Consider the following 22,670-nt stretch of genomic DNA (forward strand, 5'->3'; position numbering starts at 1 on the left):
ATGACACATTATTTGGAATAAAATTTGAAACTCCTATTATTACTCTCTACACACACACACACACACACACACACACACACACACATATATTAGAAATGTTCAAGTCCGGAATTTTAAAGTGTGGGAAAGTACTGCAAAATTTTAAAACCGCATGATTTTAAAGATTTAAAATTATAAGCCTTTAAAGCCGTGCAGTTTTAAAGTTTTCATGGACTTTCCCGCACTTTAAAACATAATTTCAAATTAATTATGTTTTAAAGGCTTAAAATTTAAAGAGCTTAAATCGCACGGTTTATGCGTTTTCCTGAACATTTTCGCACTTTAAAATTTCATATTAGAACATTTCTCCCTATATATATAATCATTTTTTTTCCAACACCGTAATACATTCAACCTAGAATCTATTAAAAATCATCTTCAAAATCTACTTTCATTAATATTTACAGAGATATTAATTCTATAAATATTTATATAATTAAATAGGAAAGACATTAGTTGAGCTATTTTGAAACTCTAGACCAGCAGTCCCAAGAACTCAGTGGCAGTGTTTATTTTTCATTCATCGTGCTGTTGAGTGCAATCTGTTTATCTTTCGTTTTTAGGCCCCCCGGGTCTCATGACATGACATGACGCATACACGTATCATATTTATCATGAAATATGAATTAATAATGCAGTAGTCAAATAGTTTTACCGTGCATTTAGTTGGAAAGTAAATGAATTTATGCCGTGCATTTTGGTTTTCAAGGACTAAGAGTTTATTCCGTATGCTGTCACGAGTTAGTTCTTTCAATTGACTCGGGGGCGAATTTGATGTTGGATTTTTAATGTAATTGATCCACCACCCACCACTAATAATGCGCATGTCAAGTTAGAACATAAATTAATATGTTGACTGATGCGTGATTAATAGTTATTTGTTTTTGGGAGATTTTTTTTTTCTTAACGCTGTACTGATTGAGTAGGCATGAGATGTCTATATAATTTTATTGTCTTATCAATCATGATACAAAGTTTTTATTTCAAATTAATTATGTTATGCATTGACTCTAACATTACATCACATATAACTTTTTTTTAAAGATTTTTCAACATTTTTATAATTTGTGATCGAAGTGTTATTCTTTTGACATATATAATTTTGTTACATGATTACTTTTGCGCGTATATATATATATATATAAGAAAAAAAAATTAATAACGAGTATTTTCTCTACAGCAATTACTGATCATTTCAATTTAAGTAATTAAGCTAAGATTTTATCATTTTCCTTATCTAGAGTTTTTTTTGTTAACTTAATAATATATATTTGATTCGCTTTTGGTAATTGATCGTATCAACAAAGTTTGGATACATGATCTATATCTTTGATTGAACTTTTTAACAGATTAATAAAATCAAAACTTCCGTCTTTAATTATTACTTGCCATTTTTCTCTCACAATTACAATTGAATTTCGTTCTCGATTTTCATTTGATAATTGTTTGTTTGTGAAATCGTAGAGAAATTAACGTATTGCTGCAACTATTGTGCCTATTCTTTAAAGCATTCACTCTTCTTTCGTTTGAAAAATTGTTTTTTTTTTTTTTATATATATATTTAACATAACTCACACAACAACTAAGAATCTAAATCCCAAATTATGACCTTTGTAATGAGAATCAAAATCCGGTCCCATCGTATCCTTGCCACTTATTAGCTCAAACTCAAACGTGCCTATATCCATCCTCTTTGCCTGCAGCCTTTTTTTCAGAATTTATGATGTATGAACTTGGCCAAGAGCAATTGATGGGATATTTAATTTAGGTCACTTTCTTATGTATAATCATACTGGCCAAATTAATTAGCAGCTACAGATGCCACGTATATTGAAATTTTATGTGCACTGGTGGAGACCACCCATCTCAGATTGCTATATGAGGGCCAAACATTGCATCTTCTGCTCGCACAGTCGCACTTTGTAATTAATTTTTTTAATGATTTTGTCAAGCTGACGTTGATTCTTGAGAGAATAGTCACAGCAGATTGGATTCTGCCGAAGCACTGCAAATGCAATAGGCCATAGACCGTTGCTTCCATGTGATCTGCAGTGGCAAGCAATCTTTCAAACCAATATCCCTTCTTCCTGAAAATTTTCCAAAAGATAGTGATGGGCATGCCGGTCGGTTTTTACTTGAAAGAAATTGTAAAATTTTACGGAGTCTGACCAAAGCTGACTGACATTACTAGTTTTTTCACGGACAAGAGGCGATTGACTTGATCACTGTTCCTAGGGAGAAAATTTGTGGGAGATTGCGTGTGGTGAAATATTCCACTTCAAAAATCTGCTTGTTTGATTTTTATTGCTTCTACCTAATTTTTACATATTTACTAATGAATAGAAAAAATAAATAAATTCTTTTAACTTTTATAGTAAAGAAAAAAAATGTGTGAATGAGAAGTAAATATTATATTTAAAAAATATCTCTATAAAATAACATATTTCTTAAATTATAAAATTTAATTTTTTTTATTTTTATTTATAAGGATATTTATGTATAACTAAGTTTAATATATTTTTATTATAAAAATAAACAAGAAACTATTTATACTTAGATATTAAAAAAAGAAAAACAAACATGTTATTTTGATTTTCATTTATAAAATTTTTTAGACTTCAGGAAAATTCAGATTTATTCAAATTTAAAAAAAAAATTACTATCTTAGTAGGATCCACTGATGGTCTCCCATTAAAACCCACTAATAGATTCATGCTAAGATGATAGAGCAATCTTACACAAAATTTCCTCTTGTTTTTAAGATATCGGCAAGATTGATTTTCTCTCTCTCTCTTTTTTTTTAAAAATATATTGACAAACTAATATTCTTTATATACATTATTATTTATTTTTTGTTTTGGGGTAAAGATAGGGGAGTGAAAAGTTTAAATTTATTTTTAGTTCCTCTATATATATCTTTTAAGATTCGAATCCGAATAATCAAGTAGATAATCAAGTTCTTTGTGAACCAGTTTAGGATGGTTTTGTGTAAATTGTAATGCAAGTGTTTAGAAGTATTAGTGCTCCTACAATGCAGGAAAAGGAATGCAAGGGCATGACAGTTGGTATGCATCTGTGTTATCCTATTTATAGTTTTGGCAATTGGCAGTGTATTCATTGACTGTGATTCATTAACGTTGCAAGCTGGCTTTGAATTTGATATTCCAACTTTGATACAACAACACCCATTACATGCATATTATGTATATGTTGGTAACGTAAACTGTACGATGCTTCTTCTCACTTCTCATATATCAATCGTGTTCGGTTCGTTTATAATGATACCACGATTTGTTGGAATTAAATCCCCCGTCAACATTGACTTTTTTATCCCCTCTTTTTTTTAAAAAAAAAAAATTCTTTTATCCCTCCTCCACGTCTCTCTCTCTCTCTCAGAGAGACTCCTGACTTTATTTCTTTTATCTTCTCCTGTTTGGATTTTTTTTCTTTTATCTAACAATGTTTATTTTTTTTTTAAACTGCTTTTATCTAACAAATTAATACACTGACAAACACTTGGTCAAATTATTGAACAAAGAATGACAAATTAAAGATCCTGTCGTTTACTATTTGGAATTAATTCTGTCTGATTAATTCAAACTTCAACTGCCACTGGACCATACAGACGACGAGAAATTCAGGTACCTATAGGCTATAGCAAATCAGATTAAATAAACAAATTCATTTCCGAAACAAATTTCAGTCCAAATTAGCCTTTTATTATTAGGCTGCAGTTGTTGAAACTGAAGTAATTAAGGTGGCCCTGCGGCCGTGCATGGTAATTAACATGCTGCTGAAACGTGGGCTATTGACTAGTTAATTAATTATTAGGGTTCCAAGAAATTTGACCAGACAATTATTGCAATCTAAATTTGAAAAATGTAACACGGACTAGTATTATTATTAGGATCCCGCTATGTTACATTTAACGTAACGTACATCCACACACAGCACAGTTCTCGTGGTGAGGCCCATAATTGTTACTGTATGTGGCGTACATTACGTTAAACGTAACGTAGCACCAGCCTTATTATTATGTGGTGAATGCTTGTTTGTCCTCCACGATGATGATTAGAGAAATTTTGCAACTTGAAAAATCAGATTACTTGTCATCTTAGATGTAGAGATCTTTTGATTCATGAGTTCGTGTTTGAACAAAATTAATATTAAAAAAAATGTATATAATTTTTAATGACGGTAACAAACAATCGCTCTCATGATTATTCATTATATAATCGTATTGGTTGGAGGTGTGCGAACATTATGGCTGTCTGCAATTGAAAAATGAGAAGTTGTAGGTTGAAACTAACGGTGAGTCGGATTCGTCATTTTGAAAACATCACGAATACCACGTTACACGTAAATTGCTTGCACACGTGGACGGCGCACATAAAAATGAAATGACTCAGTTTTTTTTTTTTTAATATCATATGCAGTTAAGAAGAAATTATAATCTGAATTCCGAAGAAGTCATTCTCAGTTATTGATCTCCCCCTCCCTCCAACCACACACACAGAACTAATAGAACGGAAAATGATTAATGAACCCCCAAAAAAATAAAAATAAATAAATAAAATATGTATGGTTATAAGAAGAACCCATCAAATAAGGGACATTTTGATGGAACTACATGTTTGAACTTTGTAGAACGATACTCTAAGGTTGAGTGGTTTTGGGCTCTCTCTCTCTCCTAAATTACCGTACGCCTTAGCTATGAGGTTAGTGGTTCAAACTCTCACAAAATGTTTAACTTCCTTCCTCAAATTTAAGTGAAGACAATCTTCTTCTTTTCGAAATATAAATGGAGTTGACGTTTCTCGAATATTAGAGAGGGTTAAAATTTGGATAGTGCTATATAAAATTTATTGTAAACTACTAGTTCCAGTAATTATGTGATTGTAGATATAAGTTATATTCTCATATAATATGAATTGTAATCTAAACACTAGCGTCATATAATTCAAAAAAAAAAGTTATTACATGCCAATAAAGACTTTTCTTAGACAATACTTACAAACTAAGAACAACACTTAATTTTCCACAACCGAGATGATTTGATAAGATTAGGTAGGGGTGGTCGAAAAAATCAGTGTCTACCAAAGAATAAAACCGAATCACGTGTTCTAAAAGGTAGTAAAAATCGATTGATTTATTCAAAAGAAATCAAAAATCGAAAAATACAAAATACGGTTTGATTTATATATTAATCAATTCAGTTTGATTTATACAAAGTAATTAACGGAAAAAAAAAGGGAACTGAATTGGTAACCCAACCAAGTCAGCTTGATTTATATATTAACCAAAAACAGATCAGCTAAATTTAATTCTAAACGGAGTTGAACCGATCCGTGCCTATTAGGTCAAATTAAAGGGCATACACAAACTCGTTTCTATAATTGAATGGATAGGTAAAGCTGTTAATAAACGGACAGTATTAGTAATATATATTGACTGTCATGAAAACGTAGTTCCAAGGGCCAAAGCGTCTCCCTCTCCCTCGCTGTTACATACATAAATATAATAATATATACAAATTAGACTATTTAGTTTGCTAATATTAAAAAAAAAAAAAAGGTACGTACGTACAATGCTGACTACGTGATCGCTGTACTGATTCAAGGAAGTTGCAACTGTTTCATGGAAACTTTGGAGAGCCTCTAAAGTCCTGACCACGGCATCAACTCCTTCGTCGTTTTGTTGGAAGATCAAAGAGGCGATATATTATTTAGTTAATGTAGTAATCAATCAGACAGTAGCCAGCTACCAAAGTGTAATTTCACTACTGTTTCGTGTTTGAATGAATCCTTGTAGTTAGTTTTCTCTCTGATCAAATTTCAAAAGGTTAGGTGGTATCGACACTTGTTTGTCCTTTGGGCGATAGAATTAACCCCGTAATTACGAAGAAGAAGTGTTTCCATCTAATCTCTTGCAGACCAAAGCATGAGTTTGGCTTACATTGTCAAATTAAACAAACCGGCTGGTCAGAGTCCACGTTCTGGATTCTTCCTTCACCTTACTTTGTCGTCTTTATTCATTTTCTTTTTCTGCACTTTTAACTTCTTTTACTTGGACTCCGCTCTACATTCGTCGTGTCCACACTTCATTTAAAAAATTTTCTCACCCTTTAACGAGAATATTCTTATATACGTTTACAATATAGAGTGCACACTATTTTTTCCATTTTCTTTTATCTTTTGACGACTTTCAACAATTACAATTACACAAATAATATTACATGACGAGCGCTACTTTACAGCTGCTGTCAGGTGTAGTTTTCTCATGTGAATAATATTTATTGTGGACCTAAGTAAGATTCACAGTCAAGTTTGTAAGAGAGTTGCACCTTACAACAACAGTAAGGTAGCAAACTCCTATTACTTAATTAAAACGTATTAAGTATGAAAAAAAAAAATTATCTTAGAGAAACTTTTACAAAATAATATTGTTGGGATTAAGAAAAAATATTGCCTTAGAGAATTTATTTATTTACTTTGAAATATAGGAGTCTAATTATTTTTACAAATCATAGTGGGGTAACTATCATTTTTCCTTGGGGGTGTTCAGTGCTGACGATTTTTCGTTTTTCTTATGAATTATGAACAATATATGTTCTAATACTATGATTATACATATATAATTATGTTTTCTTTTTTTTGCAATTATAAAAAAATTTATGGAAACTTCAAAAATGATAGAAAGGTGTAATGAAATTGGAGCTTTTGAAAAAAAATGCGATAACCAGTAATCTTCTTAGTATTAATTGAATAAAACAAGTGTGAGTTTAGGGAGGCCCTTTACTATTAGAACTAACACATTGACCTCATGTATGTTCAGGGACGAGACAAGGAATGTTTTGTACATTGGGGTAAACTATCTTTTTTTTCTCAAATACAAACAAATCTTCAAGAAAGTTAAAGTGCTCAAAATATAATTAGACACTATTAATTGTGCCTTAGGAAGCTTCACAACATTGAAAAAAAAATTATCTTTACAACTTCGTTGGAAAGAGTATAGGAAATTTCTTAAATAAAATAAAATGGGAAAGAAGAAATTGGGGAAAATGCTGACAGAGGGTGTTTTTAAAAATTAAAACAATATTTGAGTGACAATTTTATAAATAGAACTATTTTTTTTCCTCCTAAAGTTTTGCCAAGTTAAAGTCCAACTTAGGTTGTGTTTTTTTTTTTTTAAATTTGAAATCTGAATAGATTTGAATTTATCTGAAGTTTGAATAAGTCTGAATGAAATTTTCTGAATGACATGTTTATTTTTTCCTTTTCAACATCTGAAGAGAAAATTTTAAAAGCTAGTTGTTTGACATAAATACTTTTTTAGGTGGTGCATATATTTGCTCCTCACAATTTATAATTTTCATAGGTTAATTAGTTTGGTAGCATTAAAAAAAACTATCATTGTTGATCTTAATTTAATTTTTTTTATTAAAAGATGTAATTATAACATCAAATTTTATTATAAAGTCAACATTGTTATTTTATTTTTGATTCATCACAATGGACAAAATTTGATTTGTTCAATATTTCAGTTTAGCTAATGTTATCATGTGAATAAAAATTTAAAGCAATTAAAAAAAATAACTTCAAGAATAATACAAAAATATTAGGTTTATACATAATATTGGAAATAAATGAACTGTTAAGGATATTTTTGAGATTTGAAATTAAAATTTTCTATTTAGACTTCAGACTTAAGATAAAAGTAGACTTTTTTATTTTTTCTATTCATATAAAATTATCTAAAAATAAGTGATAAGTTAAAAGAACAAACAAACTAAAATAAACAAATGTCTAAAAAAAAGTTAAATTCAGACTTCAGACAAAAAAACAAACAGCACCTTAGTCTACAAAGAACTACTCTACTATATATGTCATTATGATACTAAGCTGTGTATAAAATATTATTTACTATTATTTCGTGACACACCCCCTACCGCATTATTTAAAATAATTTTTAAAAATTTAATATGTGAAGCACTTTTTTTTTTTTTCTAAATATAAACATTAGATCTTAACTTTGCTATCCGTTTACTGAATATGCTAAAACTTTAAAAGCACCCAACTTATTAAATGCCAAGCTAGGCCGAAGTGTCTTAGGTCAAAATAGACCTTGGGTCTTGGCCCACAGTGGACCGAATTGTATTTTCAGTTAATTTGATCGTGGTGCGCATCTGCATGATTAGTTTTTGGGACCAGTTGCATGCACTATTGCCTGTCGTCACTGGGCTTTAGTCTTTAGTATTGATGCAGACAGAGCCTAGTAGTGGAACAATACTCTCTCTACTTTGTTCGGTCCCCGGGAGATTTTGCTCGAAAAGCTCTTGGCCAAATCGAATCCAAAATGATCAGTTTCTGCATTTGAATTCCCAGGAGATGTCCTGTCAAGATTCCCTCGATATGTATGATGCATTTACTTGTGAGATTGAGAAATTGGAATATGGAATCAAAATGATTGATGATGATGTTTTATGAACTAAATTAAAAAAGAGAATGTGAATCAAGTATTAGGAATCCGTATATTTTTAGAATTAGGAAATAAAATCTTAATTTCATAAGGGTGTGAATCAAGTTCTTATTTCGAAAACTACTTATTTTATTCCATTAAATTTTTATCATCACCAAATTATCCCAATTAAATAAAAAATAAATTGGAAAAAATCAAAATAAGTTTCATCAAATCCCTGCCTAAACGACTAAAACCATTGCCACCAAAACCCACTCATAGCGAGGCAGCACTCTTGTAGTCATCTGTGGAGCAACAACTGGTTTCCGATTGGCAATAGTAACAATAGTGACATGCTATTCGTCATTGCGCAATTGGATTTTGCTTGCCACCGTCACGCATCTGGTCGCCACGACCACCATCGTGATTTCATTGCCACCTCTGCCATGCATCTCTGATCGTCTTCACTGTCACTTCTTCTTCTTCTTCTTCTTATTATTATTATAAATACCAATAATACTAAGGACAACAATTAATAAAGGAAATCTTATTAATTCGTAATAAGAATACAACTCATTCTAATTCTAATTTCTATATTTCAAATAAACAATTTTTTCTAATGCTCATTTTAGCATGTTCTAATTTCAAATTGATAAATGCACAAATGGTGTTTTCATTTTGGAATGAATAAAATATTAAAAACACTCTTTTCAGTTAGTTTACACGTTGGAATGATTGAAATTCACACACTTCACTTTTTTTAAAAAAAAAAAAATCACTATGTATGTTAATATGGTTAAAAAAAAAGGACCCTATTTTGTGTAGTAAAAAGATATATGTTGAGGATCCAAAATAAGTGGAAGAAAGCCATATATTCAAAAGAGATGCATAATGTTCCTAGGAATCGAGGGTAGACAATACACATGCAACGACACAACATTTTTATAAAGGTTAATTCAACCCGTCATCATAGAACATAATTAGAGGATAGTTTTTAGCATGCAATTATAAAAGCTTTAATTCTGCCTGGCATCAATCAATATTTTAACTTTAATTTCATTATTCATTTTCCTTTCCTCTGATCAGCAAAGCAGATAGTACACAAAACCCTTGAAACCAAAAGGAAACAAGCAGTGTCGATCAAGCCAAACAACTAAACCCCATTGATTCCCATTATTATTGTTGTTAGTCTTATTATTATTAAGAGAAAAAGAAAAGAAAAAGAAAAGAGCTAGCTAACTTTAATTTCACGTTCTGTTTCCTCAACACGGTGCAGGCTATTCAATCAACACATCATGAAAAAATATCCTTTGACCTCTTGTCTATCAATCAAATATGCATCCTAGGTTGAAAGATCGATCCACTTAAAACCAAGGTTCACTTTTTCTTTTACTCCAACTCGATCCAAGGCAATTAAATCCGGCACCGGTTTGCATTTTAGTGATGGGGTTTTGGTAATTAATTATTTCTAACCAAACATAAATATACATTAAACGAAACTAATTAACATAGTCGGCGGGTGGAGCGAATCTAACAAACAAAACAAGTACTTGATGCTGATGTTCGGTTACTTTGACAACTCTGGTTCGGTTCAAAATTTACCCCATAACAAAAAGGCACATAGATAACAACACGATCATCATCGATATCAGGATGAAGAAAACTGCCGCACCGAGCAAGCCACCACCTGTGCCCATTGCCTCAATCTCGTCTTCACCGTCTGCGGATCATTCTCACCTTCACACGAACATATCAAACACGTATGATTTCAGTTTTCATGCAAAGAAAACAAATTAAGATAATTATTAGTAACAATAATAGAATCCATAATAATAACACAGATAGTCATATTTTCATCTATTTAATTGCAATCTTACAGGATGAAGACGTGTGAATTAATTAATCAACAAGAAATTTAAATGGTTGAGAAATAACGAAGATAATTAATTACCGGTGCCGAAAATGGTGTGAGGACTGCCAAGAGGAGAGAGCGTATCACAATCGGAGACCGTTGATAAAGATGGCGGCGTTGACTTGGAAAGGTAATGCTTGTTAACGGCATAATAAAGTTCCAAAGCAGGCAGAGTATCAGACAAGCGTTGATCAGCGGCGTCCTGATCAGGACCAGCGGGGGAGTCGAACCCAAACCCTAACTCAATACAAGCCTTGAGCTCATCAACATCCTCGTCTGTCACGCTCTTGCTCCTCTTGTTTTTAAAGTTTCCTTTACGTCTAAGCCACGCCTCGTCTCTGTATACATCAGGTGACCACGAGTGCTGCTTTCGTAACCCCTGCGACGCTGGCTGTGCTGTTGCTGGCGTTTGCCGTTGAAGGCGGCGGTTCTGCTGGTGGGACATATGCTGCGAAGGTCCGTCAAGGACCCCGCGCGGTGGGGTGGGTGAAGCTATGGCTGTTTTCTAACTTTTCAAAGTCTTTTGATTTTTTATTTTCAAAGGGTTTTGAAACGAAAGACGTTTGTTTATAGAGTGTTGGTGTGGTGGGGCTGAAATGTAAATACAGGCTATAATTTGGTCTTTAATTTATTGGTTCTCTGTCATCATGATCTGGCTTTTCCATTTTTATTCATCATACGGTTTCTCTTTCTCTTGCTTGTTCTAAAATATTGTTCTGTCTTTATTTTCTGCTTGTTTGTTTATTATTTACCAATTTTTCGAGACATTTTTTTAGGAAGTAAATTGTTAGTTTCTCAAGCAAATTACAATTTTTAATAATCTCGATCTTTTTTTCCTTATTTTTGAAGTCCCAAAACGTTAAATTTTACCTCTTCCATAACCTGGAAAGAAAACGAAATTTGCTCAATCATTACAATATCTCATCCTCATTTGGACTTTGGAGGGAATATATATGTCCTAAATTATTTTATTAGTCGTTATTTTTAAGGAATTATATGAAGGATAAATTGAAAAATAAATCTCCATCTCAGTTGGCGAGAATACAATTTTCATATGAATGCTTAAATTAATTTTAACTAATTAATGAATAAGATACGAAAACGATATTAAAGAGTGGCAAACATATCAAGCATGGATACAGCAAATCACTACATAATTTTTTTACGTATAGTGATGACAGCAATGATTATAAATATCGCGAAAAGAAAAAAAAAATCAATCAATAGATATATGGCGTTGAAAGGTTGGCCACCAAAATTGCACCATCTCTTTGTTGTTTAGTAGTGGTTACAACCTCAATTACAAACCTAGGCAATTAATGCCAATTTGCTTCTAAAACAATTTGTATTTATCATTTACCTCTATAATTGTCATAATACTTCTCACACCATTTATGTCAAAATTTTAGCATATGAACTCATCCAAAGTAGGGATTCAAAGTAAGCGTTACTCTAAGCAGAACCATAGTCAGGAATACAAAAAGAGAAAAACTCTAAAACAAGGCAAAAAAATCTTACAAAAGTAGATTGAAGAAATAGAAGTTAGGGAACACATTTGCATCATGATATAAAATTTTTTTAATTCCGGCACGCAGTCTTGGCCACCAAGAGAAATTATCACTTTAAAACATAACTTTTAAAAACTTGTCTATTAAATTAAGAATATATACTTATTTAGACCATATATTTTGGGTTAGGTGCTCAGTTAATTATTCTATTTTAAAAAATGCTCTGAGACAAACCCTGTTATTGAATATATAATACTCATGCTTTTATTTTTTTTTCTTTTCTTTTACAGTAATACCTTTACCGTAATTTTTTTAAATATTAATTAATTTATCTATAAGAATAATTAATTAACAATTTAACCTTAAAAGTAAAATACAAATAAATTTTAAATTTGTTGTTACTATTTTGCTTTTAGGATTATTTATTTGATAAACTAATGTTTTTATAAATAATTAGCAAAATTATCGCAAATGATTATACGTCATTTAAGGGTTATGTTGTTAAAGTAGAGGGGAAAAAAATAAAAATAAGGGCATGAGGTCATACATTCAATAAAAAGAACATATTGTAGAAATGGTAAAAAAGTTCGACCCAAATTTTAGACCGATTGACCCAATTTGAATTTTTTGGAATTTGACCTGAATTTAAGGATCAAAATTCGGGCTCGAGCTTAAAAATAAAAGCCTAATAAAATTCTGGTTAGGGTTCGGGCCTTAACCGACCTAATCCGACTACTTAAAAAAAAGTGTGTTTTATTTGAATTGTGTGTCTTTATTTGAATTTATACATTTTTTTTTGTTATTTATATAATTTTATGGTTGAGATGTTGATTAGAGTAATTTTTATATTTAATTTTAATATATTAGGGGAGGTAAATTTTAAATATTAAAAAAATTAAAAATATATTTGGTCAGGCTCGGGCTTTTGACCCGATTAAGGTCGGGCATGTGAAAATTCAGCTTTTTATTGGCCTCGGCCCTTTATTTATGTTGTCGATCAAACTTGGACTTGCTCTTCTTGGAGTATTTTTCAAAATATAAACATTAAACAAACATTTACCTAATACAAATAATTTTACAACAAACATTTTCCAATTTTCTTTTCAATTATCTTTGACTAATTTTTATTGTGACACTTCAATCTACTGTGTAGTTGGGGCCTCGGGTATCAACTTTCTGTGTCTCAATTTTTTAGGGTTCAAAGGTCAACAGAAGGAGAAAATTAGATGCGCCATTGATTGAGTTATCTTATGATGTCTTCAACTTTTCTTCGTCTTATTATTATTATTGTTTTTTTTTTATTTTTCAGTTGCTGTCAAGAGAAGCTACTAGCTTGTAGTTGTGGAAATGTTTCTTACATCATGCGGACGAAGTGCTTCTAAAATAAATAATTTGTTATATATCAATTATTTTATCATGAGTCGCATAGAACATTCCACATCACTGATTTTTCAAGCTTGATTTAGTCAGAATAATATTGGGCGACTTCCTAGTAAATCAATTTAAGTAAAATTTTGCTTCCGCCACCCCCCACAAAAGAAGTGGAACTTTTAAAAGAAAATCACCAACGCATCCCTGAACTGAATTTTGTCCAAGTGTAACTAACTTTTATCATTATAGACACGTGGGAAATTAAATCTGTCGGTGCAAATTATGGCACATGCAGAACCCTTCGGACGCTTGCTTAGTCTGATGACACATCAACCTGATCATTAAAAATATTTCAATTTTTTTTTTTATTCGATTGACTTACTTAGACCGATAGATATAATGGTAAGAGACATAATTGTTATTCTAAGATGATAATTACAACAAGCCAACAAGCCAACATTATAGTATTAGTGTTGCTTCCGATAATACACAAGGATACTAAAGATCAATTATTATCAATAAATAAAAATAAAAATTGGCGCAAGTTGGCTTATCACATAATAAACCTAACATTAAATTTTTTTTAAAAAAAATCCTTTTAATGGAAGTTTATGGTACGAAAACGACTGAATGATAGAGGTGGCGGCCGCTTTCCGCCAAGCAAATAGATTAACTGTTTAGTGGCAAACTTTTTTTTTTTTTAAAAAAAAAAAAAGAAGAAGAAGAAGAAGGGAAAAAAAAAGGTGGTCTGTTTAATACGTGACAACTTGAAAACAACGAATTACTTTAAAGTAAATGCTGACGAATAAAAATATGAATATATTAGTTTGCTTATCGCGTGATTGCCGGTTGCTTATTAGAATTACAGAAAATACAAGAAAAAAACAAATCGGTAAATGTTACGTGTGCATGAGTTGACAAACTTCAGAGTTGCTGGGAAGTGGCCCCAAGTGCTAGTACTTAAAATTAAATGGTAGCAAAAGATTGAATTTTGAAAGGGTCCGGTCCATAACCCTTCATGAATCCATAAAGCTTATCTCAATTATGTCGAGGCGAAACCTTCGACGTATAAATTCATATTGTACTCCGAAATTCTGGATTCCGGTGTCCAAATTAAGGTAAAAAAAAAAAAAAAAAAATCAAATTATCAAGATTGATAGAAATCTGTTTAGGAAGAACAAAATATGAGAAACACGAGTAGGATATGATAAATGAATTAAGAACAATGGTACACTGATCTAACTGAATAAAAATTTATATTTTAGCTGATGCATATAACCTAGCTAATATGATTATAAATAAAAGTAATGATAGAGAACCAACTTTAACTCTTCGTCAACCTCAGAAACAAGTAAATAGAAGTTTGAAATCTTTTAATGAATAACCTTAAATAAGATTGACTGATTGAGGTAGAATTCATTGGTGGGGTTCGTACCATTTTTTTTTTTTTTTTTTTGGGGTCATGCGTGCATCGGCATTGATATATTAATTCTAATATTTTTAAAATATATACTGATATTACTCTATCCAAAAGTTAGATTCAATGGCGTGCAGTTAATTATGTCATCATCCACTCAGTAGCTCAACGTCGATCTCAAATTGGACGTCGACATCAGAGGAGGGTTTTGATGCTTTGTCCGCGAAGCATACACTATAAGCAATTGCACTTTAAAATAATGCTCTTCATTTTTTGGCAACCAAGCTACGCAAAGACATCATCAAAACCAGACTTTTATTTGAAATTGATCCTCGTGACGAATTCGAAAAACTGTGAAGATGGATTCATCATGTCATCTAGCTGCCCCGTGTCTTTAATTTGCATTTAAGAACCTAGGTATTTCAAATGATTTATATGATGTTGAATTATTTGATTATAGATAATGAAGGGTGATTTTATTAATTCTGGATAATGAATATTATAAAATGGTTATAAGAAGAAGTTTTTTATGATGGTTTTTTTTTTTTCTTTTTCCCCTCTTCTTTTTCTCTCTCAGTTTTTTTGCTTCTGAAGAGACGGAATTATAATTAACAATTTCATCAAACAAGGAAGACGATGATCGATGTAATCGGACTGTAGGGGGATTAAGTTTTGGATGTACTTTTGCGGAAGGTTAAGGAAATAGTTGAGAATTGAGCAACTGAAATTACAAATTGACTACGTATTACTATTGAATATTGATACTTCACAAATGTCACAATACTTGGGCTCGCTGCTGCATGGCCCATGGGCGATATCACTTTCATCGAGTCGAAGTGAAAATTGCATCCAACAGCGGTAGCGCCAGTAAAGTCGTTGCAGGTGATCAGCTGGTGTGCGGCACTGATTTGCTTAGTGAGTCCCGTTGGGTGGACTGGGAAGATCTGATTTTAAAGAACTAATCCAAACATCTTTTTATAGTTTTTTTATTTTTTATTTTTTCATTTCAAATACAAAGTGCATAAGAACTTAGAAATCCGACTTCAAAGCTCCGGGCCAAAATATAAATTTAATAAAATATACTTCTCAAAATTCATGAGAAAATTTGAACCATTGACAATAAAGAAGATCTTATAAGACGACGACTTGTCTTTTAACATTTTCTAATAATGGAAGATTAAATATTCTCATTAATGCAATTATATCAATTGCGGCAAGTTTGACGAAAGTCTTCATATAGTAGAATTAGTGATTATAATAAGAAGATTCATCGCTATAATGTACTTTAATTTTAACTTTTTATTGTCATCATTAACCTTTGGCCCAAGATTTGAGTTTTAAGAAGACCAATCTTGAGTTTTAACTTAATTGTAAAAGCTAATTAAAAGATCTGTCCGTTGGTTTCTGACTTGACCAGTTGACAAAGGCATTTCATAACCATCGATGCTGGCACCGGCAGCACATATGCAACTCTCAGATTAACGATAACGCTCCAGTCTTTTAACATATCATGTATCAGAGAATTCAGAAATCCTAATAATATACTAACAAAGGACAAAATTAAATATATTCATCAAAAAGGAGTAATGAGAAGTGCAGGTGACCGAGACTGCACGTACAATATGCATCAATCAAACTGCACATTGCAGGACCTTAAGAACTGATTCATCGAATAATCCTTCAAACCCAAACCCAGTTCCTGCACAGGGGCAGGCCGGCAGCGGCGGGGCATATGCCAGTGTCGTCTCGTGTTCAGGTTGTTTCCGAGACAAGCTGGCAACGGCATGATGCGCACTCACTAGTCACACTACTCGCACAAACAAATGAACAATTACATCAACTGCAGTGCAGGCCTAGGTTCTCGTTGCTAGCAGGCCCAATTTTTGGCGCTATCTTAGTTCATTCTCTAAGAGTTGTTTGTGGTTGGGCCTAGAATATTCAACTGCTGGTTTGTTGCGTACATTTGCTTCTCCTTATTGGGTTGGTGCAGTAGACCTATAGCCCTTCTAATAAGAGCTGACTATCTGTCCCATAGCTCTCCATAATCTAAGATGACAATCTGGGTATGATTAGCTCCCGTTATTAGCGTTGAAAGGAGGAGGAGAAGTAATTTTATAATGCATCAAAGTATTAAGTAAGTGATGATTATATTAAATTTAATTGCTTAGGTTATACTTACATTAGTTAATTGTATTGTACGTAATGTATTGTACAATTGCCAGAAAGGGGGTTTGCCACGTGTAATATCTCCTCCAAGTGGTGTTGACGTGGATCTCCATAGTGTCGTGAACGGTCTAGATCTAGGAATAACTTCTTCTTAGGTAACACACGATGGCCACATATTAAAAACACAAAACAAAGCACGAGGCTTTTCTTAACTTTGACATACGTCGGTCGAATTGCAGAGCCTGAGACTCTGGAGTTAGGGTTTCGAAATCGTAAAAGATGTGGCACGAGGCAAGAAGATCCGAGAGAAAAGTGCACGACATGATGGACGCTGCTCGAAAGCGAGCCCAGAGACGCGCCGTCTTCTTGGCAAAGCGGCGCGGCGATCCTCAGCAGTCCATTCAGGTCATCGGCTCACGCTCCCGCGTCTATCGTGACGATGGCCTCTACCAGGCGACGGAGGACCAACAAGGCCTGTGAGACCTCTTTTCTACTACGGTTTCTTCTTTTTTTTTTCTTTTTTTTTTATTCAGGAATCAAGTGGTGAAAATATGATTATTATGATGAATAAATTGACAAAAAAAAAGTAAATTATGAATGTGGTTACTTTGTTGTTATTCAATTTCTGAAAAATTGTAAGAGTGAGATGCAAATTGACTTTATTCACGATCAATTAAGGGAAACGGTGATAGAAATGACATTTTATAGTCAACTGATGAAGAAAAATGTGAAATTATAGAAAATCAGTAGTAGCTCATAAATGAGGGAATTTTGAAGTTCTGTTTGGTTAGCATGTTTGTTTGGATTGTTTAGGGTGGCATCAGTTTTGCTGCATATTTGTTGTTGATAAAACTCATTGCTAATTTTAACTTGTGCTGTAGGATACCTTGGAATGGGAAACAAGATGTTTTGATTGATAGGTACTATTCTCTCTCTACCTCTCATTTTGTGTCGTGGTTTATTCAACAATGGTTTGATTTTGGACAAGTATTTTGAATGAATATTTGGGATTGAGGGTTTACGTTGTTTTGTTTGTGTAGATTTGATGGTCGGGCCCTTCTAGATTTCATTAGGGAACCTACGAAGCATCTTCATGCTCAAAAAAAGTCTGAAGAAGAAGAAGAACTAGAAGAGTTTGTTAATTTTGAGCGTTATCGGGATTTAATTAAGCATCGACGTAGAGGATGTCGGTACTTTTTTTATTTGTGATAGATGTGTTTATTTTATGAATGTTTTAAAATATATTTCCTTACCTTCTGTTTATGCCAAAGAACTGCTGTTGAGGCCAACTTGAGATTGATTTTTAGGCTATGGATCAATATTAATTAACGTTACAAGCTGACCTTGTACAATAACAGTTACTGATGAGGAGGGTTTGCAACACGTAAATCAAGAGTTGGAGGCAAAGACTGCTGCCCCTTTCACATCTGAAAGGTTTAGATTTATTTTTTCAAAATTATAGTTTGTTTTCATTTGCTTCTTTCATATCTGCACTGAATTGTCTAGTCATGAAAGAAATTTGATATGACAGACTATTACAGGCATTTCACTGTTCTTATCAGGTTTATACATTCTATTTCAAGATTAATATGTAAAACATATTTATTAAGACGTTTAGAGTACTATGCATGTTAAGGAAATTTCTTAAAAAATTCTTTATGTTGATCACATGTGTTTACAAAAACATAGTTTCTGGTGATCTTGTTATTTTGTAATGTTGTACAAGTTGTTTATCTCATGCAAGTTTGTGAGCAATGACAGACTTTTTTCTTTTTGCTTTTGAATGAAACTTTAATCAAGGCTAAGTAGATGATTCTCACTCTTTGCTTTTTAGCATGGGCACATGTTGGAGCTATACTTCAGTATATTAAAATGGAGTATATTTAAACAAATATTCTTTGCTTTTAGAAGAATTAAGGGCCGGAGGTTCTCTTCTAGCAACTCCTATGATCAGGAGGGGGAGTATTGGATTTCTGGTCATAGATATGGGTGTGTGACTGTTGTTCAGGCTGATGCCTGGCCAATTTTCGTTTAGTTGCTTTTGCATACAAGATATGATTTTTCTAGTATTTTTCTAGCATGGAAACATTGTTATTAATTGATTCTTTGTAATCTTTTGCAGAAATGAGTTTGTCAAAATCACTTACGATTTTATTTTTCTAATTCTGTAATTTTACCTTTCTCCCTTCTCCTATATGCAGCTGTTACAAATATAACATTTTTTGTTGTCTTTTTACACGTGTTTGATAGATTTCATCCGTCACAACCATCTGCAAGCAAGGGGACATACTCACAGGTTGGATTCTCTTATGATGGGAATGGAAGTGAGGGACAACATTTTCCAGATGATGAAGACGAGGAGGATGAAGACGAGGATGATGATGAGGATGATTATAATAGTGATGATAGCAATGATGAAGGAATGGATATAATAGCAAAAGAATTTGGTGTGAAAAGGTATGGCTGGCTTGTTTATATGGATAAAAAAGCAAAAGAGGAAGAGAAAAGGCAAAAGGAAGCAATTAAGGGTGATCCTGCAATTGTAAGTTTGTTACAAGTAGAGATTCAATTTGAGTCTTGTTTCCTTGTGCTCTATAGTGTCACCATTTCATCTCACCTCATTATGAATGTGTAGAGGAAGCTGAGTCGCAAAGAAAGAAGAAAAGCCTCTCAGATAGAAAGGGAAAGGGAAAGAGAAGCTTCTCGGGTATCTGGAGCACGAGTACTCCATCATGATCCTTACCGGTAGAAGTCTACGATATCTATTTGTCCTAATTTTAAGAAATCACATGTCCTGTTACAAATTGAAGAAAATAGTATGCTATTGGTTTCATCATAATGTTGCTTACTTTCATATGCAGGGAGCCAAGACGAAGTCCGACTTATGAAGCTTATCCTCGCTTCAGAAGGTATGCCTTCTGTTGGTGTTTGTGGTAATTATTGCTTATTGGTTCCTTGAACGATTAGTTTCTGTTGGTGCACCATTTGAGTGGTGTTCTATCCTTGCAGGTCAAGGTCGAGATCACGGTCGTACTCCCCATCATACTCGAGACGCCATGCTCGTGGAAGTTATTCTGAGGAAGTTCATCGGAGCAAATCAAGGACGCCTAAAGTAGAGTACATTACTGAATTCGGGGGTTCGGGCGATGGTGATGAACCAAAGCTTGAAGGATTTTCTCCACCGCCATCTCCTCCAGCCCAGACTGATTTATTAAACCGGTCGGAGCACTGGACCTTTAATTCTTGCAAAGATAGATTGGACAGTCTTATACTCTGCTGCAGCTTATCTCCATTTTGTTGCTTGAGGCAAACTTTTCTGGTTTAGAATAATAAATCTGGCCTAGGGTTTATCAGCATAACTGGCAAGAGGGAGAGGAAAGGAGGCTTCCTTTCTGGAGCTCTTTTTTTTTTTCTTTCACCTGAAATAGACTTTTCAAAGATAATTTCAAATTGCTGGGAATTTTAAAATTGGTGTCCATAATGCTTCTCTTTCCTGCAGGCCATCATCTGGTTGCATACTTGAGGCATTGCATGTTGATCCCGCGTCTGGTGTATCACTTGTCAAGGAAAAGAGCACCAAGTCAATTAAGCCAGCTGTAAGGTACTGAATAGGGTACTTCTAGGCTGAACCCTCTATTGTGATTATTCTTCAGTCTTGCCACGGAGGTTGTCTTGTTGTAAGGCTTTTTGGTAATCTTTCAGCTATAATCAATTCTTTTTTGTTTACCCCCGTGAAATGTCATCTGTTTCCTTCCTCACAGTACATCTTCAGCATTATCGAAGTTAACCAAATCAAATGTTACCGGTGGCCCCTTAAAACAGCAACAGGGGGAGAAGAAAGAAACTCCTCAGGAGCGGCTAAAAAGGATTATGAGCAAGCAGTTGAACAAACAAAGTATGACCTTTGAATGATCATTTTTTGTTAGAAAAAGGCTAACGTAGCATGTGTTTGTATTTCTATGTCATTATCTATGTGCTTTTAATTTCCGTGTATACTTCATACTTATGGTGGCACAAGCTTAAGCTCTTACAGTTAAAAAAGATACTGCGGCTGAAATGGCTAAGAAACAGGAGCAGGAGCGCCAGAGGCAGGAAAAACTTGCAGAAACAAGCCGATTAAGTCGCAGGCGTCACAGCAGCAGTCGCAGCAGGAGCTATAGCCGTTCTCCTCCAAGGTAAAATTATAATGGTTTCACATATACTTTTTAGATTTTGACATATGGGTCTACTATATCTCATTTGTTGTTTACCCGTTCTTCTGTGGATGATGAATAATCAGATATTATAGCCTTGAATAGTTTGGGTACTTTAATGAACCAAAGGTCTTGTGGTTGAGATAACTGTAAAGTTGCTTAAATTCATAATATGCTGATTAATTAGATCACTACTTATTACAAATGGATACTGAGAAAAAAAAAAGGGAGGAAGAGTTGTTGTTTCATACCTGCAGTGTCGGCATCATATTCTAATAATAATAGAGGACGCATCTGAATTTTATTACTGGTTGATGCATATTAGTTGTGTAAAACTGGACATCTCTAAATAATCTGTTGTATGAAGTGCGGAGTTTCTACAGCATATATTTGTGCATGGTGCTGAGTAATTGGTATTGCACCACTTTCTCATCACTATTGGCATTGTTGGTTGGTCTATGAGTGTAGTTTTGGACTTCCTCTTTGTCAAATATTGTTTAAAATGTAGTTTGGGGTTGATAAGATCTCCTTTAATTGTTTAATATTTGGACATTTTTACTTCCCCACGGTAATCATTCCCCCACTGAGTTGCACATGGTTTCTGTGTTATTCAAGATTACTTTCTGCATCAAGTAACTGCAGGAAGTCAATACTAATAATAAATTTGAAATGACTAGAGGAATGACTTTCTGATGCAATGGTGGTGTTATATGCTAGTTATTAGCATATATCCAGCATTCACACACCATGGCTTTGGTTATTATATAGCTTCCATTTCTTCCTTTGTGGTTATGTATGAACAACTTATGATGTCCTTCTGGTCTATGCTCGTCTTGAGTTTATTTGAATTATGTTCATCTAATCCACTTGTTTATGTTGATTTTTTTTTAAAAAAAATTATTTAACATGTTACAAAATCTGCTGTCATGATGGTTGCTGAAGCTATCCACTGTTTCATTATTTTTTTTTTGGGTGCAGAAGACGAAGGTATAGCAGAAGTCCAAGTAGGGGCAGGAGTTCTCGAAGAAATTATTCTCGTTCACGTTCTCACTCCCGCTCCCCTCGTACCCGGTCTCGCTCGCCCAGGTTATTTTGCTGTTTTGGTCTTCCTCGTGTTATTTGATATACAAATCTAAAGACTGATTTGGAGCTCTATAATATTACAGGGTAAGAAGCCGTTCAAGGTACTGATGGAGAGATCTTTTGCGGCAGGATTACAGAAAATTTTTTGGTGTCTTAGAATGTGATGGTGGTCTATGTGCTTAAAATACAATGGGGTCTTGTATTGGTGGAGAGCAGACACAGCATTAATCAAATTACGCTTTATTTGCAATCGTATTGAATGGTTACTTGTATGTATATATCGAAATAAGTTGGTTTACTCCCTCCTGCCCCTCTTCTCTTTTTTTGGGATGGATACTGTGTATTTAGTAATTTTCTTTCTTTTTCCCCTTTCATGAATAATGAGTTGACCTGAAATTTTGGTTTGGATTACCGGTAGCTAGAAACCTGAAAGAGAGGGACATGTGAGCTTTAATAATCTTCAGATGCAGTTGGTCACTGGAGTTCGATATGAATCGACTCCAAAGTCATTCAGAAAGGTTTTT

The 22,670-nt window shown here is 33.3% G+C and overlaps 2 protein-coding genes across 3 annotated transcripts; one reads left to right on the top strand and one right to left on the bottom strand.

Annotated features, from left to right (window-relative positions):
* Positions 1 to 9,532: 9,532 nt before the first annotated feature.
* LOC102622403 (uncharacterized) lies at positions 9,533 to 10,960 on the bottom strand. Its single transcript, XM_006466542.4, has 2 exons — positions 10,448 to 10,960; positions 9,533 to 10,233 (listed from the first exon to the last, which is right to left on the bottom strand). Exons 1-2 carry the CDS (start codon positions 10,851 to 10,853, stop codon positions 10,145 to 10,147), a joined length of 495 nt encoding a protein of 164 aa, XP_006466605.2. The 5' UTR covers positions 10,854 to 10,960; the 3' UTR covers positions 9,533 to 10,144.
* Positions 10,961 to 17,041: 6,081 nt separating this feature from the next.
* On the top strand, positions 17,042 to 22,444 carry LOC102621722 (uncharacterized). 2 transcript variants are annotated; one of them, XM_006466540.3, is made up of 13 exons: positions 17,046 to 17,346; positions 17,752 to 17,790; positions 17,911 to 18,056; positions 18,229 to 18,304; positions 19,121 to 19,412; positions 19,506 to 19,615; positions 19,732 to 19,779; positions 19,880 to 20,089; positions 20,370 to 20,471; positions 20,632 to 20,765; positions 20,904 to 21,045; positions 22,042 to 22,149; positions 22,230 to 22,444. In XM_006466540.3, the coding sequence occupies exons 1-13, from the start codon at positions 17,150 to 17,152 to the stop codon at positions 22,252 to 22,254; spliced, it is 1,629 nt and encodes a 542-aa protein (XP_006466603.2). In that variant the 5' UTR covers positions 17,046 to 17,149; the 3' UTR covers positions 22,255 to 22,444. The 2 variants fall into 2 exon arrangements, with proteins under 2 accessions (XP_015389685.2, XP_006466603.2); XM_015534199.3 differs by lacking the exons at positions 22,042 to 22,149; positions 22,230 to 22,444 and having other exon boundaries at positions 17,042 to 17,346; positions 20,889 to 21,040.
* The last annotated feature ends 226 nt before the right edge of the window (positions 22,445 to 22,670 follow it).

The sequence above is a fragment of the Citrus sinensis genome, chromosome 7 (genome assembly GCF_022201045.2).
Source record: "Citrus sinensis cultivar Valencia sweet orange chromosome 7, DVS_A1.0, whole genome shotgun sequence".
Lineage (NCBI taxonomy): Eukaryota > Viridiplantae > Streptophyta > Magnoliopsida > Sapindales > Rutaceae > Citrus > Citrus sinensis.